Raw genomic sequence first — 17,670 nt, 5'->3', positions numbered from 1 at the left:
ACATGAGAAGAAAAAACAACAACCCATATATATCAGTCTAAAAAATAGGTTTAAGTCTCAAGCAGTATGTAGTTACAAAATGACACATTGTCTTGACAGTTTGTACTGCATAATGACATGTCTTGACAGTTTGTACTGCATAATGACATGTTGTCTTGACAGTTTGTTCTGCATAATGACACATTGTCTTGACAGTTTGTACTGCATAATGACATTGTCTTGACAGTTTGTACTGCATAATGACATGTTGTCTTGACAGTTTGTACTGCATAATGACATGTTGTCTTGACAGTTTGTTCTGCATAATGACATTGTCTTGACAAAGTTTGTACTGCACGACACATTGTCTTGATAGTTTGTACTGCATGACACATTGTCTTGACAGTTTGTACTGCATGACATGTTGTCTTGACAAAGTTTGTACTGCATAATGACACACTGACTTGACAAATTTTGTAATGCATGACACATTGTCTTGACAAAGTTTGTACTGCAAAATGTGGTGCAACTTTCAGCTTGAAATTCAACAATTAGATAGCGCATCAATGTTACGGATAATGTGTGCAGGCATGTACGCATGTACAAGCCCTGTCTGTTTCCTCACACCAGCGCATAAACATGGTTATATATGTATGCTCCATGCCCCCAAATCCAATCTTCTTGCTTAAAGCCCAGCCGAAATATCCAGACCTCTCCCACTTGAATGTCTTATGCTGATAAAAAAAACAACAACATTCATAATGTTTCATTCTGAAAAACCAACTGATGAAAATCAAGTTCCCATCTTTAAGTCATTATAGTGAATAAAACACATAGTGGAGTGATGGCCTAGAGGTAACGCGTCCGCCTATGAAGCGAGAGAATCTGAGCACGCTGGTTCGAATCACGGTTCAGCTGCCGATATTTTCTCCCCCTCCACTAGACCCTGAGTGGTGGTCTGGACGCTAGTCATTCGGATGAGACGATAAACCGAGGTCCCGTGTACAGCATGCACTTAGCGCACGTAAAAGAACCCACGGCAACAAAAGGGTTGCTCCTGGCAAAATTCTGTAGTAAAATCCACTTCAATAGGAAAAACAAAACTGCATGCAGGAAAATATATAAAAAATGGGTGGCGCTGTAGTATAGCAACATGCTCTCCCTGGGGACAGCAGCCCGAATTTCACACAGAGAAATCTGCTGTGTTAAAAAGAAATACAAATACAATTACAAACAAAACTGTGTAATTATTCTTTAACTGATGTCACATAAAAAAAAGGTACATAAAATTCTAAAAACTACTGAAAATACACTTTGTTACACTGATCAGAACAGAAGAGCTTGTGAATGCGTAAAGCATAAACAGTTTAACTACATCTATATTAATACATATGAGCATCCATTATTATCATTGTCAACTACTGAGTATCTAATTACTAATTTCCATCCATAAAAACAAGACTTGATATTCCCTGGATTAAGGCAGTGAAGAGACGGGCGCAATAGCCGAGTGGTTAAAGCGTTGGACTGTCAATCTGATGGTCCCAGGTTCGAATCACGGTGACGGCGCCTGGTGGCTAAAGGGTGGAGATTTTTACGATCTCCCAGGTCAACATATGTGCAGACCTGCTAGTGCCTGAACCCCCTTCGTGTGTATATGCAAGCAGAAGATCAAATACGCACGTTAAAGATCCTGTAATCCATGTCAGTGTTCGGTGGGTTACGGAAGCAAGAACATACCCAGCATGCACACCCCCGAAAACGGAGTATGGCTGCCTACATGGCGGGGTAAAAACGGTCATACACGTAAAAGCCCACTCGTGTGCATACGAGTGAACGTGGGAGTTGCAGCCCACGAACGCAGAAGAAGAAGAAGAAGGCAGTGAAGAAATGGGTGAATCTGAACAAGACATAATATATATGGCAGCTTTTTCTTCTTTCTCAGAGCAGAATTCCTTTTAAGTACACCCACTCACGTATACTCATACATAACCAGTAATCCACAAACAGACACAATCTCACACATATAAGGAACGCACACACAAACTCACACACACAAACATAAACACACACACAACCATACACATGCACGCAAATTCAAACTCACACAAATACACCACACATGAGCAGGCACACAAACACACACACACACACACACACAGAATGTTCAAACCTTTAGCCAAGCGTCCGCAATGCCTCGCTGGAACTGAATGCCAGACTGCAGTGTATCCACAATGAGTACCACACAGTCCTGACTCTCATCGCTGTCTCTGAAGTAAAACAACAAAAATCATTCACTGTCCATCAAAGTTTGTCTCAGGCAAAATTCTGTACAAAAATCCACTTTGAAAGCAACCCCCTGCCCTCCCCTGACCCCCACCCCCAAAAAACAACAATAACAAAAAAAAAAAAAAAAAACCACCACAAGCAGGCAGAATCTAAAAAGTAAATCTACATATCTACATGCATATATAGGTTGCACTACGCTGGCATAGCGACATGTTCTCTGCTGGGAGAGGAGCTCGAATTTCACACAGAGAAATTCATTGTGACAAAACTAGTGCAATACCAAGTTCCAGCATTCTTATTCTCAGCAAATCAAACCATCTTATTTTAATCATCTTTTTTTTTTCTTTCTTTTCTTTCTTTACATACATTTTTCTTCACATTTTTCATTTCTCTATTAGAACAGACAGACACAGGGTAGAAGAGAATACAATAACAATACAAAAAACCCACAAAGAAAAATTCCTCCCCCTCCCCACCCCGAGAACAAAAAACATAAAAATAACATGACAAGGGGAAAATCAGAGTATATCAAAATTATCGTGACAGAAAATAATAATTATAAAATGCATCTAAATGAATTTTACAATGGATGAAAAAGACATTTCTGGCCAATAACCACCTGCTTACAGAGCAGCAAAGCCAGACAATCAAATCAAGGGGAATTACTGTTACCACCTTCACAGTAACTCACGTTTTGGCTTTTTTCGCTCCTTTGGCGCTTCTCACCAGAGAATAAAGGTCAAGGCCATTCCGGATTTCTCCAATAACCTATAACATGTTAATAATATCAGACATTTGCTTTGTTAGAAAATATTCATTGAAAACTTACAATTATGAAATATTTGATCTCTTCTAGCTCTAGGAGCATATACTAAAGCAGATATAAGCATACTAGAGAAATGTTTTGGTCCTATACAATCTTTTTTTTTTTTTCACTCACTCAGCAAGTAGAAGAAACTATACAAAATTAAGTAGAAGGAACCATACAACATCACGTAGAGGGAACTTTACGAACAAGAAGCAGAAGAGCTCCAAACAACTGGTTCACCTCTGGCAGTTCAGCAGCTGGTGTCGTTTTCAGGAGGAACTTGAGGACCACAGGAAGGTTTTCAACGTCAACAGACTGCAGGGCTCGTGTGGCTGAGCCACGCACCTGTCATCCACACCCTTCACATGTATCTATGTTCATCATCTTCATTTCCACAGGAAAACAAAACGTATCGCTTTCAAGAAGACTGACAAGTAGTTACTACACCAGACATCCATTAAATGGTCCTCTCGGTCCACTTTAGTCATTTGGATTGGATGATAAACCGAAGTCTTGTGTGCAGCATGCACTTAATGCATGTAAAAGAATCCACGGCTACAAAAAAAATCATTCCTAGCAAACTTCAATACAAAAATCTCTTTCAAAGGAAAATAAACACAAACACACAGAAAAAAAAACACAAAATGGGTGGTGCACTATGGTGACACGCCCTACACTGGGAGAGCAGTCTGAGTTTCACATAGATCTGTTTTGACAAAAAATACACAGTATTCATAATATTTCAGCACCGCTTGTGGGTTTAAGTGAAGAAAACAAAATTCTATTCTCATGAGTCAAGGCGTGTTCAGAGCTCCAAATGCTTCAATGACCCACATGTGCTTATGCAAACATGAATATGAAGATCCTGTAATCCATTTCAGTGTTCAGTAGATCATTAAGGGGGGACTTGGCGTGCATTTTTGATGAAAAATCACTAGAAAATGTGTTTTGGGGTTATTGTAAATTTTGAAAGAATAATATATCTACAAACACTTTTTGGGTGTCTTTTGCTTTAATTTTGCATAAAAGTGTGTGTAATTGTACTTTTTTTAATGTAGGTGGCCTCAAATATTTATCGGAAATCGAAGTCGAATCACAAAAATCGCTATCTTCAGACCCTAGCAACCACCACTTTCGTTTTACCAATTGAGGTGTGTGACCGCTCGTTTGAAAGCTAAACATACGCTCTTTCCGGTCAACCTAATTTCATATGCAAACAACCTCAGTGCGAGAGCTCCGCGAAGCACGAAATGGCTCACCCAACAACAGTGTATAAACCGTTGATTGGGCCTAAGCTGTCACCTGGGTAAATCCATGATTCTGATTGGCCGAAACTCCAGTCAGCGGCCATCTTCGTTCATAGCGTCGGTTTCGAAGTGAGCGAACTAGGACATTCATTTTGTCAGTTTTAGGCACAGTTTTGCCTTTTTACAATGCCAAGAAAGTTTGGAAAGAAGTTTAGAGTACTCCATAAGTTTGGTACAAAGAAGAGAAAAGGGAAATGTGGAAAAGCCAGCCGCCAATCACAGCAAACTGAGGTCGAATCGACAACATGTGAGCCGACTCCATCAACGTCGTCTGCTATGGAATACCCGTCCTCTACTTCAAAGAAAAAAAAGAGGACCTTTTCTAAAAAAAGAAGGCAGTGTCTGATTCTAGTGAAGAAGAAGATGAGTCTGGACCCAGCAAAAAACAAAGACTGGAAGAGGAAGCTGTAGAAGAAGTGAGAAGTGACGATCTCAACATCATCATGAACCTGAGCTGCCTTCAGTCTCTCATCGCTTCCAGTGGTGCATTGTGTCCAGAATGTAAAGAACCGGTAAGTCGATCGTTGATTTCTTTGTTTATTTTTCGTTTTCTTTATCATTCATACTTCTTCCTGGTCCTTGTGAAGTGTGAGAGGAGAGAGATTGAATTAGATTGTGGTGTGAGGGGGTGGGTGTGGGGCTGTGTGTGTGTCGTGGGGTGTGTGTGAGAGGTTATGTGTTTATTCAATCAATGTGTGTGTGTTCCAGGTTGTGTTTATTCAGTGTGTGTGTGTGTGTGTGTGTGTGGCTGTGAGTGTGTTCAGTGTAGTAGTGTGTGTTTCAGGTTATGTGTTTATTCATAGTGTGTTTGTGTGTGTGATTATTCTGTGTGTTTGAATGTTTCAGGTTATGGGTTTGTTCATTGTGTATGTGTATGAGATGTCTATATTCCATGTGTGTGTTTCAGGTTATGTGTTTGTTCAGTGTGTGTGTGTGTGTGTGTGTGTGTGTGTGTGTGTGTAAGACTGCTTGTACAGATGTGTGTATGTGTTACAAATGTATGAAGCTGTGCAAAAAAAAAAGTGTACTGTAATGTATCATGTGTTTCAGAGCCTGAGTGTGACTGAGGGAGGTCAACAAAGGGTCCTCGGCCCTGCTGGATGTGATGCTGGAACTGGAGCTTGTGGGAGGAAGCACTCTGGGTGACTTTGTTTTGAAAGAGGACACTGCCAGGGTGGTGAAATCCAGCAGAAAATCATCAGAAAAGGAGAAAGAGAAGAGAAAGAAAATAGAGATGGTGCGACGCATGGAACGCCAGGAAAGACAAGAAAGAGAAGGGGAGGTGTATGGGCCTGGGCAGTTCTGAGTGTTTCATTTCCAGTGCCACATAGAAAAAACTGTACAGAATGTCTTGACAAGCTATCATATTTGATAATTATTGGAAAATGATAGTAATACTATTGAAAATTGTTCCTTTCATTTGTCCACATTAAATTCTATCTTTGGAGTCAAATTTCTCAAAACGACTTTTTATTCCATACGTATGTACTGTCCTCCTTTACTGTACAAGTTCTACAACAGCTATTGCCTTGAAATTTTGCATATAGATGGAAAAATGGCTTCTGAGTGCAATGAAACCATTAGAAAGTATGGATATTGGACAGTTTTAGTGTTATATTAGGTTAAAAATAATTATTTACATTTGTCAATTTTCTCCAAAGTCTTGGTGATGGTATTTACATTTATGTACATTTATACATACTAATTTATGTCTATTGCACTCTTCTATTCATGTCCTTTGTATTGATTATGATTTTAGCTTCAATACTACCTAACTTTGCAAACTGTAGAGGAGGAGCAGACGTACGTGTTTTCGACAGCACAAAAACGAGAAAAAAAATCATAAAATTATTTCTATGTAACATGAACTTTTGAAACTTTGTATTCTAGCTCCAAATCCACTTTGCTGTCTATGTGCAAAATTTCATGGCAATAGCTTTAGTAGAAGTCGAGATACAAAAATACTAGAAAAATGCACGCCAAGTCCCCCCTTAATCACAAACACACCCAGCTTGCACACCATATCCCCCTCACCCCCAAAAATGGCAGAAGTTATTTAACTGCTGATAACACCAATGGATACATGTAATTACGTGAGCTAAAACTTAACAAGATTTCTTTTTTTTCTCTCCCAATTTGTTTGTATTTCTGGCCTCAGCTGTATACAAATTCTCAGAGACTTCAGAGATGTCTGTCACAAAATGCACAAGACCACTCAATTTTGATTTTGCTGCAAACACTGCTGCAACAAAATTCCTATCAAAAACAGCACCTGAAACGTCTCCAGTCATTTCTTCTTCTTCTTCTGCGTTCACTCGTATGCACACGAGTGGGCTTTTACGTGTATGACCGTTTTTAACCCGCCATGTAGGCAGCCATACTCCGTTTTCGGGGGTGTGCATGCTGGGTATGTTCTTGTTTCCATAACCCACCGAACGCTGACATGGATTACAGGATCTTTAACGTGCGTATTTGATGTTCTGCTTGCATATACACATGAAGGGGGTTCAGGCACAAGCAGGTCTGCACATATGTTGACCTGGGAGATCGTAAAAATCTCCACCCTTTACCCACCAGGCGCCGTCACCGTGATTCGAACCCGGGACCCTCAGATTGACAGTCCAACGCTTTAACCACTTGGCTATTGCGCCCGTCTCCAGTCATTTCAAAGACACTGGAATCAAGGGACATGCAACATAATGCTACATAAATGGTGGTAATAAAAATATTTACCTGGGTCAGAATTTCTGCAGGGAGGTCCAGACACACCAAAGCGTCCAGTATCACCACCGTCAGCTGGGTCTCACTCACCAACAGGTCTCTGGCGGAACAACACTGACCACTGCACTGCACTGTTTTATGACTGTATGCATGAATTACACTTCAGTGACCTGTACTGCACAGCACAAAACTACAGTGCACTGGACACATGGTACTGTATGTATTCTATAGAATCTTACAGCAATATAGCATACTACTTATGTACACTTTATCATATTCTACACAAAACACAACAGTTTATTGCATGCATTGTACTGTGCACATTCTACTACGTTGAACTATACAGTAATAAAAACTGAATTAGTACACTATATCTAATGTGTACATATCATTTTCAACACAATGCACTGTACCATAAACACAGTAGTGCATATATCTTATCATGTAGAATTCTCCAGCAATATAGTATACTGTATAGCCATGTACTTTTGTGTTCAACACTGAATGATACACTGAAGAACAAAGTTACGAGTTGTTTGTATTTCTATTAACCTTTTTTTTTTTCATCTTCCTGACAGTGACTTGATGTTCTTCCTTAACATTTAACTTAAAAAATGTCAGCTGAACACTGATCAAGAAACACATCTCTGTGGCAGTGCAACTGCAGATCTATTACTGATAAACAACACAGGTCAAAGATGCAGACCCATTTGTAGCAATCCAGATTATCTACTACTAAACTGCACAGGTCAAAGATCCAGATCCATTTGTAGCAATCCAGATTATCTACTGTTAAACTGCACAGATGAAAGATGCAAACCCATTTGTAGCAATCCAGATTATCTACTGTTAAACTGCACAGGTGAAAGATGCGAACCCATTTGTAGCAATCCAGATTATCTACTACTAAACTGCACAGGTCAAAGATCCAGACCCATTTGTAGCAATCCAGATTATCTACTGTTAAACTGCACAGATGAAAGATGCAAACCCATTTGTAGCAATCCAGATTATCTACTACTAAACTGCACAGACGAAAGATGCAATCCCATTTGTAGCAATCCAGATTATCTACTACTAAACTGCACAGATGAAAGATGCAGACCCATTTGTAGCAATCCAGATTATCTACTGTTAAACTGCACAGACGAAAGATGCAGACCCATTTGTAGAAATCCAGATTATCAACTATTAAACAACACAGGTGAGAGATACAGACCCATTTGTAGCAATCCAGATTACCTACTACTAAACTACACAGGTCAAAGATGCAAACCCATTTGTAGTAATCCAGATTATCTACTACTAAACTGCACAGGTGAAAGATACAGACCCATTTGTAGCAATCCAGATTATCTACTGTTAAACTGCACAGATGAAAGATACAGACCCATTTGTAGAAATCCAGGTTATCTACTGTTAAAGGACACAGGTGAACAACGACTGACTTGAGTTTGCTGGCCACGGCAGCATGGTCTGAATCATCCACCATGGAGGGCAGGGCGCTGATGATCTCTCTCTGCACGTCCAGTTCTGTGGCTTCAATCAGCTCCAACAGCATGCTGGTCATGTTCTGAGGGATCCAACATAGAAAGACGACACAATAATAATTCTCAAGTGCGATGGTGAAATGGTCAGAGTGCTGGATCCTCCTGTTTACCGAGTTCAATCCAAATCGCACCTGGTGGGTTAAAAAAGATGGAGATTTTTCCAGTCTCCCAAGTCAACATACGTGCAGACCTACTAGTGCCTGAACCCCCTTTAAGTGTGTACGCACGCAGATCAAATACTCACATTAAAGATCCTGAAATCCATGTCAGCGTAGGGTGGGTTAAGGAAACGAGAAAATACCCAGCAAGCACACCCCCGAAGACATGGTATTGCTGCCTACATAGCATGGTAAATAAACATATAAAATGTTACATCCCTGTATGAGTGTGTGTGTGTGTGTGCATGACTTAAACCTGATTGAATGACACAGGAAACGAATGATGAGTACCTAATGACAAGTGTTAGTCGGCTCTATCCAGGTAGGAAGCCTGTTGTGTAAATGACTCCGTGTTTGTAAAACGCTTTGAGCTTGGTAGATAATAATGATAAAGTATTCATATAGCATTGAATTTTGTGCAGGGGCAAACCAAAGCACTTACACACCAGTCAGTCACATGCATGTATAACTCTTCATTCAGAGATATGAAAACAAAACTTATCAATACACAGCTGCAGAAACTGTAGACAAGGAAGAGGAAGGCGAGGGAGGGGGGAAGTGGAGGGCTATTTTTGGAAGAGGTGCGTTTTAAAGACAGAGATTGTGGAGATTTGACAAAGCGAAACAGGGAGCTCATTCCAGGTGCAAGGTCCAGAGACAGAGAAAGAGCGGCAAACAGCTGTCTGAGTGTTTGAATATGGGAAAGCTGCGAATACGTAACCGATCCGAAGCTGATCGTAGGGAGCAAGACAGGGTGTGGAGGTGAAGGCAGCCACATAGTATAACATCAAACAATACGTAGCACAGGAGCTGTTGATTGTCTCACCTTGCTGTCCACAACAAAATCCAGCCACCTGAACTGTGCCAGCAACAGTCGAGGTAGGTTGGCCCCTTCCCCGTCCCTGCAACAGTGTGTGCGTCATCACTGCTTTGGTCAAATGGTCATGTCTGTGAAGCTTACTTGGGGAAGTCATACAAGGTCATTTGTTTCTCACAAGCAAATGCTCATATACACACCTGCATGCACACTATCACATGAGTTCAAGGCACACTTAACCTTTTGAGCCCTGACCACCACTTTACCGGTGGTGGGGAGGGGTGGCATAATGCCTGGCCACCGGTGGAGCGGTGCGTAAACACTTGTCGTGTTTTGCTATTGGTTGACTTATACTGAAGAGCCAATCAGAAAAACCGTGATATTCTGATGTCAGCGAAGGTAGTGCCGACATTGTCGCGCCTTTTCACTGTGTTTTGTGCATGTGCTTTGGATAAAAAAGATCGATTTCTACCATGAAGCATGCAGAGTCTCAACATGACACGCCTCCTTTGATCAACTGATTCTGCATGCTCAGATTCATTTTCAACATCACTATCTGTAGCAAAATCATCCGATTCGAATTGCACCTCACTGTCAGAGTAATCATTGTCATACTCTACTTCCAATAAATCACCAAGCATATTAATTACTTGCTGCATTGTGTACAGTTGTTTTCTCGCACGTTTTGTCCCTGATTTCTTCCCTGACGGGCCAGGTTGAGACTCTGCATGCTTCAAGTGTTTACGCACCGCTCAACCGGTGGCTGGGCATTATGTCATTTTTCTCTGCCACCGGTAAAGCGGTGGTCAGGGCTCAAAGGGTTTAATACCAATTATTTGCAAATTTTGGCTCAGGAGCTCAGGCAGAAGGGTTAAAATTGCTTAGGAACTCAGGGTTCAAAGGGTTAATCGCGCACATACAAATATAACATATGTTCATTACCCTCTCCCAACCCCAATCTCTCGACACTCACCCCTCCTCTCCAACAGCCTCAACCCCCACCTCCTTCTCTTTGATTTACTTTACATCCTGGAAACATTCTGAACATCTGACAAACTATTTCACTCAGACGGACTCAACAGCCAAGTGGCTGAAGCATTGGACTTTCACTCTGAGGGTCCTGGATTCAAATCCCAGTCAAGGCGTCTGGTGGGTAAAGGATGGAGATTTTTCCGATCTCCCAGGTCAGCAAAAGTGCAGACCTGCTAGTGCCTGAACTCCCTTTGTGTGTACACACATGCAGAAGATCAAATGTGCAAGTTAAAGATCTCATAACCTACGTCAGCGTTCGGTGGGTTATGAAAAAAGAACATATCCAGCATACAAGCCCAGAAAATGAAGTAAGAATGCCCACAGGGTGGGGTTAAAAATGGTCATACATGTAAAGCTGACTCGTGTATACGAGTGAACACAGGAGTTGCAGCCCTCGAACGAAGAAGACTTACTCATCATCCTGGGAAAATTCTGGCAGCTTCTCCAGCAAACTTTTCACCAGTGGTGGCTGAGGAATCAATGGCAGATAGACAGACATTAGGACACAACATGCACACTGTTTTACAGCACAAACATGCACACCTCTGTGTGTGCGTGCGTGAGTGCGTGCATGTGTGCGTGCGTGTGTGTGTGTGTGCGCACCCATATATTGAGTATGTATATATGTGAACATAAACAGTTTTCATTAATAGTGTGTGAACGATGCATGCATATGTTAATGGTGTATGTGTGTGCGCACGCGCGTGTATGTGTGGTATTGTTAAGTTTGTGTGGTGTGCCTGTACATACAGTTTAAGAAGAAGCCACAGTACACATATAAAACACACACACACTCCCTCATTAAAACAGTTTTGTAAAAGCCGTCTCTTCTTTTTTTTTAAATTCTTTTTTTTTAAAACAATAATTTTTAGTTATCAACACTTTGTGAAAAACTATCATTTCACCAACTATATTTGTACACACATTTGTTGGACCTGGTACTATCTGAATCTGAATGTAAAAAAAAAAAAAAAAACCCACTAAAATATTGACACACACCTACTCTTCACCAAAATGAAATACTACAACCCAGCCCCACCAAATCCCCTTGCCTTCGATAAAATGTGAAATTACTCAACAAAGAAAATCATTTTATGAATGAAATAAATCATAAAACATATTTGTAAACAACTGGGTGACTGGTCATCAATACAGCCAGGCAAGTGAAAAGACAAAGAAAAAAGAAAAAAAGCCCACAAAAAAACCCATACCTGTAAACATTCCACTCCCAGAAGAATGCGGACAACACTGTCTTGCACTTTGGATCTGGCACTGAAAAAAAAAGAGCTCATTTCCTTCACTGGTACTCAAGATTAAAAAAAAAAAAAAAAAAAATCAATAATAACAGGACAGGAATGTCAGACCCCTGCCGGAGTCTGCACTAGTTGGGTCACGGTTAAGTATGTGTAATTAAATCAACAATGTCTAAAACTGAAGACTGGTTTACATTTTGATATCTTCCGTGTTCCATGTGCCCTTGGTAAAAGACAAAAAAAAAAAAAAAAAAAAAGAGAGTATGAGAATATTCTATCTAAAGCATATTACAGTTCTGAAATATGCACTTCAAACGGGAGTATGACAGCCAGTCATGTCTGACTGTGTGGTTCGTCCGTCGGGATCGACGAGGACCATCTAGTCATCCTGGGGGTGGGTGGGTTGGGCTCTGTGGGTGCGCAGATGACTGATCAGGCCAATCCGCGCCCGGAAGGTTCTGACGCAGTGTGGACAGGGGATGGTGGTGGCTGTCGGGGACTTGCTGGCACTGCTTTTCCTGGCCTGTCTGCGTTGCTCTGCTGCAGTGATTCTGTTGGCCTCACAGGATTTGGCGCCTTTGTGGACAGCTGAATGCCACTTTGGTCTGTCCATTGCATTCAGCTCCCATGTGTCGTGGCTGATGTTGAAGGCCTTCAGAGAAGCTTTCACAGTGTCTTTGAAGCGCTTCTTTTGGCCTCCATGGGAGCGCTTGCCATGTTGGAGTTCGCTGTACAGCAGTTTGTTGGGGAGCCGGTGGTCTGGCATGCGAACTACATGTCTGACTATGACCATCAGAACAGCAGAGAAGGCAACTGCTCTCCCGACTACCTGGACTAGAATCTGACCATAGTGGACAGTGTCGTGCCCATCCCCACTGTCATAGCCAAGAAGGTCTTCGGACAGTCTGCACTGGGATGGCCTCCAAAGGCCAACTAACTCCAAAGGCTGCAGTGCAGCGGATTAAGTAAAGAACTGTTACAATAAACTGAAATGAACAGAAAAAAGCAGAAAAAAAAGAAGAAAAAAAAAGACATAACTGTAAATATGATTGCAGCTTTAACTGCTTTCTTTTATATTCTTCAACACATCAACATCCATGAATTCATGAGTTTACTCAATGAAATTAACTTCACACTCCTGAAATATATACATTATATATTATATATATATATTGATCAAAGATTCATAAAAAAAATAAATAATAAACTAGAAAATGCTAAAGATTACCTGGACCTATCTGTTAAACTAGTTGCCTTACCTCTCACAGTCCTTGGTTGTCATTGTTGGCAGCAAGCTCTTATGGAATCTGGCGCACAGACATAGAACAGTTCATCATATAACAATAAACATGGATACTTACTACAGCACTCTAGCCAAAAAACTGCTCCAGGTGCTTTACAAAACACACAATATTCTACATCACATACTGCATCAATGTTACACTTATAAACTCAAACTATATGTATAGAGATACACACATATACACAACACACTGACACAATGTCACATTTGCATGGGATGATGAACCGAGGTCCCATGTGTAGCATGCACATAAAAGAACCCACGGCAACAAACTTGGTGAAGACGAAGGAAGAGAAAGGCTCGACACATTCTCCTGGTCAACAGAACCAGACAACTTCACACTGCCTTGCCATGAGCACCCCTTAACAAGGGAAGCAGGTACACACTCAGCAACAGATGGTGGAGGGCCACAGAACACCTGAACACATGTCCTGTACGGCTGCAAGGTCCATATGGATGGAGGTGCTTTGTGGACTACTACTTTGGTCCTACAAAACATACTGTCAGAAAACATACCTTTGTTCATTTCCGGTGTAGTCTCCAAAACCTTCCAGAAACTCCTCTATGACCTGTGTGAACATGAATGCACGCGCACACACACGACACACACAGAAAGGAAGTATGCATGCATCAAACTGTTTAAGTACACTTTTTCACACTTTTTAGACATCCTCCCCTTACATGCATAAATACACATTTACAGACACATGATATGTCCATATTCATCTATGTACTGCCTTAGTTTTTATATGTCTATAATAGCAGTAAAAAAAAAATGTCATCATGCAATTTGTAACACTGTGATTTCTATGATGTGCTTTTTAATTTTGAAATTGAACACAGCATCAACACCAGCCACTATGGCAAAGTGGTTTGTGTGACATACTGATGGCTGGGAGGATGTAGGTTCGGTTCCCAGCAGAAGTCGGTTTTTACAGGTTGTGGCCAGTTCTACCCAGAGTTGAGTGTGCTTGGGGTTAAATGGGAAGACTGGGACCCCACAGCTGAGTTTCATCCACTTCATGCACGATACTTTGGGAGTGTTACTCAAAGTTCCTGACCAACACTTCAAGTGTCTGCATCTCTCTGGCCTGCTGACTCCAGGATATTATTATAAAATGAAGCATTCAGCCTTATCATATCCAAAAATGTAAAATGGACCTCCATAGCAATACTTTATGACCATCTTCATTCATTATCAATATATATATACATTTTTTTTAAACTGTCCTAAATTTTGTGGTCTTTCATGCCCTGCTCTCACAGTGACCTCAGTTTCAATCCCCCTGCACTTCCACGCTTGAGTTGAGTCCTGTGAAAGTCTTCAGTGCCAGCGGATTCATGGTGGACTCTCACTGCAGAGACATCGTGGCAGTTTCCACGCTGGACAGGGTGCTCACTCAGTCCAACTCCACAATTAAGCAATTGTTGTCATCAATACGGGACTCAGTCGGTGGTGTCCTGTGTACGCCAAATCAGAACAGGCATGCCTTTACACCACCAAAGGTGACTCAGCAGCAGCACAGGGTCTCCTCTGATGTGTGGCCTCCTGGCAACCTGACACTGTTAGTTACCTGTGGACTGCCGATGCTGGGACTGCAAGTGCAACGGACAAACCTGGATGTGGCTGTGTATGAGGGACTCTGAGCAGAACAGGAGTAATGCCACTGAAATGGTGCAGATGATGGGCAGAAAAAAAGCAGAAGAAAAAAAAAGAGAAAAAACAATATATCTTATGAAAAGCAAAATGTTTAATAAATTCTACACAATAAATGCATTAATGAATTACAGCTTTTAAAAATAAGACAATCTGAAATAATTTCAAAAAGGAATGTACAAACCAACAGTCATTTTTCAAACTTTCATTTAATCCAGCTTTCTTGCTATAATTCAAATTTCTAACAAAAAACACAAAAATATTCCACTTTTTTTTCTTTTTTAACCCCACACACATTATGTACAAAAGTGTAGCAATCAATTACTTTCCGTATCAACTTTCAAACTTCAGGTTTTTGCCAGATCACAACTAGCAAAACAACACAAACTCATGTCACACACAGTTCACATTTGTAGCCACTTTCCTGTATTTACAGAGAAACCAATTCTCATGCTTTTCAAGTGTTTGGCAGATATAGAGATCTATCACTCAACAGAGTACATTCAGTCAACACACCATGTAATCTAATGCAGTTTTGAGTGTGTGTGTGTGTCTGAGTGTGTGTGTGTGTGTTGTTATTTTTTTTAACTGTTGATTGTACTTTAAGCATTGTGTTTATGTATTTTTCCTGGAAAATACAGTTTCCACAGCAATCATCACATACCTCACCCCTGAAAGCGGAGTATGGCTGCCTACATGGCGGGGTAAAAACGGTCATACACGTAAAAGCCCACTCGTGTATATAAGAGTGAACGTGGGAGTTCCAGCCCACGAACAAAGAAGAAGAAGAAGCAGAAGATCACCTACCTCATTAATATCACCCTGCTGCCGTTTCAGAGCTGTGGTCAAATTCTTCTGGAACACTGACTTGTCAACACCTGTCAAATAAACAAGTAAATCATTCACTGTACTGACTAGTTAATTAACACCTGTCATTTATGAGTAATGACCTTCAAAGAAATCAATCGCTGAATTGCTCATTTCGTACTTCTCAACAATTGAAACCATATGCAGAGAAAGTATTAATTAAAAAATATACGTATCACTTTGATATACAGGAACACAACTACCACATTATGTAACTGTAAGATAATACCAAACACCAATAGTGCCCGTTTCATACTTGTAGTATATGCAAGGGGCAGAACTCGCAAGGCACGGGGCATCCAAGATGACTGAACTGTAAACTCCTCAGTTGCTCTTTAGACGAATAAATAATTCCGCATTCTGACCTGTGTGTGCCTCTACTTCACTTGGCGACGAGGATGGCTGCTTTTGGACAACTCAAGGAGTTCGGACTTGCTGAAGGGGAAGATTGGGATCAGTATACAGAACGTATGGAATAATACTTTGTCACCAATGACACAACTGAGGAGTTTACAGTTCAGCCATCTTGGATGCCCCGCACCTTGCGAGTTCCACCCCCTGCATATACTACAATACTATGCCTTCTTTGGAGTTCCAAAGTGCTAAATGATACAAGTAGTGTAGTACAATACCATTTTCCTCACAACTAGGACAATGAGCACACCTATAGAAATACAAAAACACATTATGATCAGGTTTGGACAAAACTAGTTGTACACTTAAAACTTTCAACACCAGAAAACCTGGGGGGGGGAGAGAAAATTACAATGCAAAATCAGAAAACCTTACAATATAGATCTATACTAAACTCATAAATCAAATAAATACTAATGATGTATTTCAGGATGGAAAGAATAAACTCATTCTACTCTGCATGTTTTCAGTTTCTGGATGAGGCACCACTACTTTTGAACAAGTTTGTGTTATCTCACAATTTTTTTTGTTTCTAAGATCCTTAGTTGCTTAACAGCTGGATCAAGTAACTGAGTCTAAAATGTGTATTAGGTATAAGCACTGCATCTAGGATAATATCTAAACCAAAATACCATCACTTTATAACAGGTAAATCTGAAGGAAAAAAACATGAGCTAGAAAACCAGTGATCAACTTTTCAATGCCGAAGAAAACACCAGCAGATCGACAGTTCTCACTTAACAAACAAATTAGAACCAAAACTATAGTGTCATGCAAGCAACTTACTTATTTCATTGTTTTCCTCTCCATTTTTCAGTATAAGTCCTGCTTTTTTGCAAACAGCAGCAAACATGGACTTGGACTTGAATACATTGGAGGGCATCTTGTGTAACCTATATGAAAAATAAATATATGCATATATTTATATTTATAACTTAATCCATGATGTTTTCAAAAAAACTTTGTCCAAACACTATCTTTTTTTTTTCGTGTGTGTGTGTGTTTTTCTATTGATCTCACATTAGAACGGGGAAAAAACAACAACTCAATAATAAATCTGTCATGGTGCATGCTGGATACTTTGTTATTTCCATTCCCACCTTATGCTGACAGACATGGATTTCAGGAGCATTAAGGTATTTGGCCTTGTTCATGCATATACACATGAAGGGAGTTCAGGCACATACTGGTCTACACATGTTGACCTGGTAGACCAAACAATCTCCACTATTTGCCCACCAGATGTACCAAAACAAGGGATATAACTCTGGACCCTTGGGCAAGAATGCAGAACTCTTAATCATTTGGCCACAGCCTCAGCCCATTAATTTGATTAAAAGACATTTTTATTCTTTCCCAAAAATATTTTGGTGAACATTTCTTACAGACTGTTTAGCTGATTCTGATATGGGCAGAGTGGTGCATCTAACCCCCTTGAAGCAAAAAACATTGTACCTGGTAATGTATCCCACTGAATCCCAGCCCCACCCTTGTTATTATTATTATTATTTCTTT

General features: G+C 40.5%; 1 protein-coding gene across 2 annotated transcripts in view; it reads right to left on the bottom strand.

Annotated features, from left to right (window-relative positions):
* Positions 1-17,670, bottom strand: part of LOC143299752 (Fanconi anemia group D2 protein-like) — a 62,004-nt gene that overhangs the window by 43,152 nt on the left and 1,182 nt on the right. For both annotated transcript variants that reach the window (XM_076613138.1, XM_076613137.1), the window contains exons 2-13: positions 16,942-17,048; positions 15,682-15,752; positions 13,734-13,786; positions 13,174-13,221; positions 11,873-11,933; positions 11,075-11,130; positions 9,639-9,714; positions 8,553-8,677; positions 7,117-7,204; positions 3,317-3,421; positions 2,960-3,036; positions 2,153-2,249 (exon numbers count right to left, since the gene is read on the bottom strand). In XM_076613138.1, the coding sequence (XP_076469253.1) occupies positions 2,153-2,249; positions 2,960-3,036; positions 3,317-3,421; positions 7,117-7,204; positions 8,553-8,677; positions 9,639-9,714; positions 11,075-11,130; positions 11,873-11,933; positions 13,174-13,221; positions 13,734-13,786; positions 15,682-15,752; positions 16,942-17,038 (954 nt within the window). In that variant the 5' untranslated portion in view covers positions 17,039-17,048. The remainder of the gene's footprint in view (positions 1-2,152; positions 2,250-2,959; positions 3,037-3,316; positions 3,422-7,116; positions 7,205-8,552; positions 8,678-9,638; positions 9,715-11,074; positions 11,131-11,872; positions 11,934-13,173; positions 13,222-13,733; positions 13,787-15,681; positions 15,753-16,941; positions 17,049-17,670) is intronic.

Source organism: Babylonia areolata, chromosome 25 (assembly GCF_041734735.1).
Source record: "Babylonia areolata isolate BAREFJ2019XMU chromosome 25, ASM4173473v1, whole genome shotgun sequence".
NCBI classification, from domain to species: domain Eukaryota; kingdom Metazoa; phylum Mollusca; class Gastropoda; order Neogastropoda; family Buccinidae; genus Babylonia; species Babylonia areolata.
The sequence above is the reverse complement of the archived record's forward strand: the minus strand, read 5'-3'. Positions and strand labels throughout refer to the sequence as shown.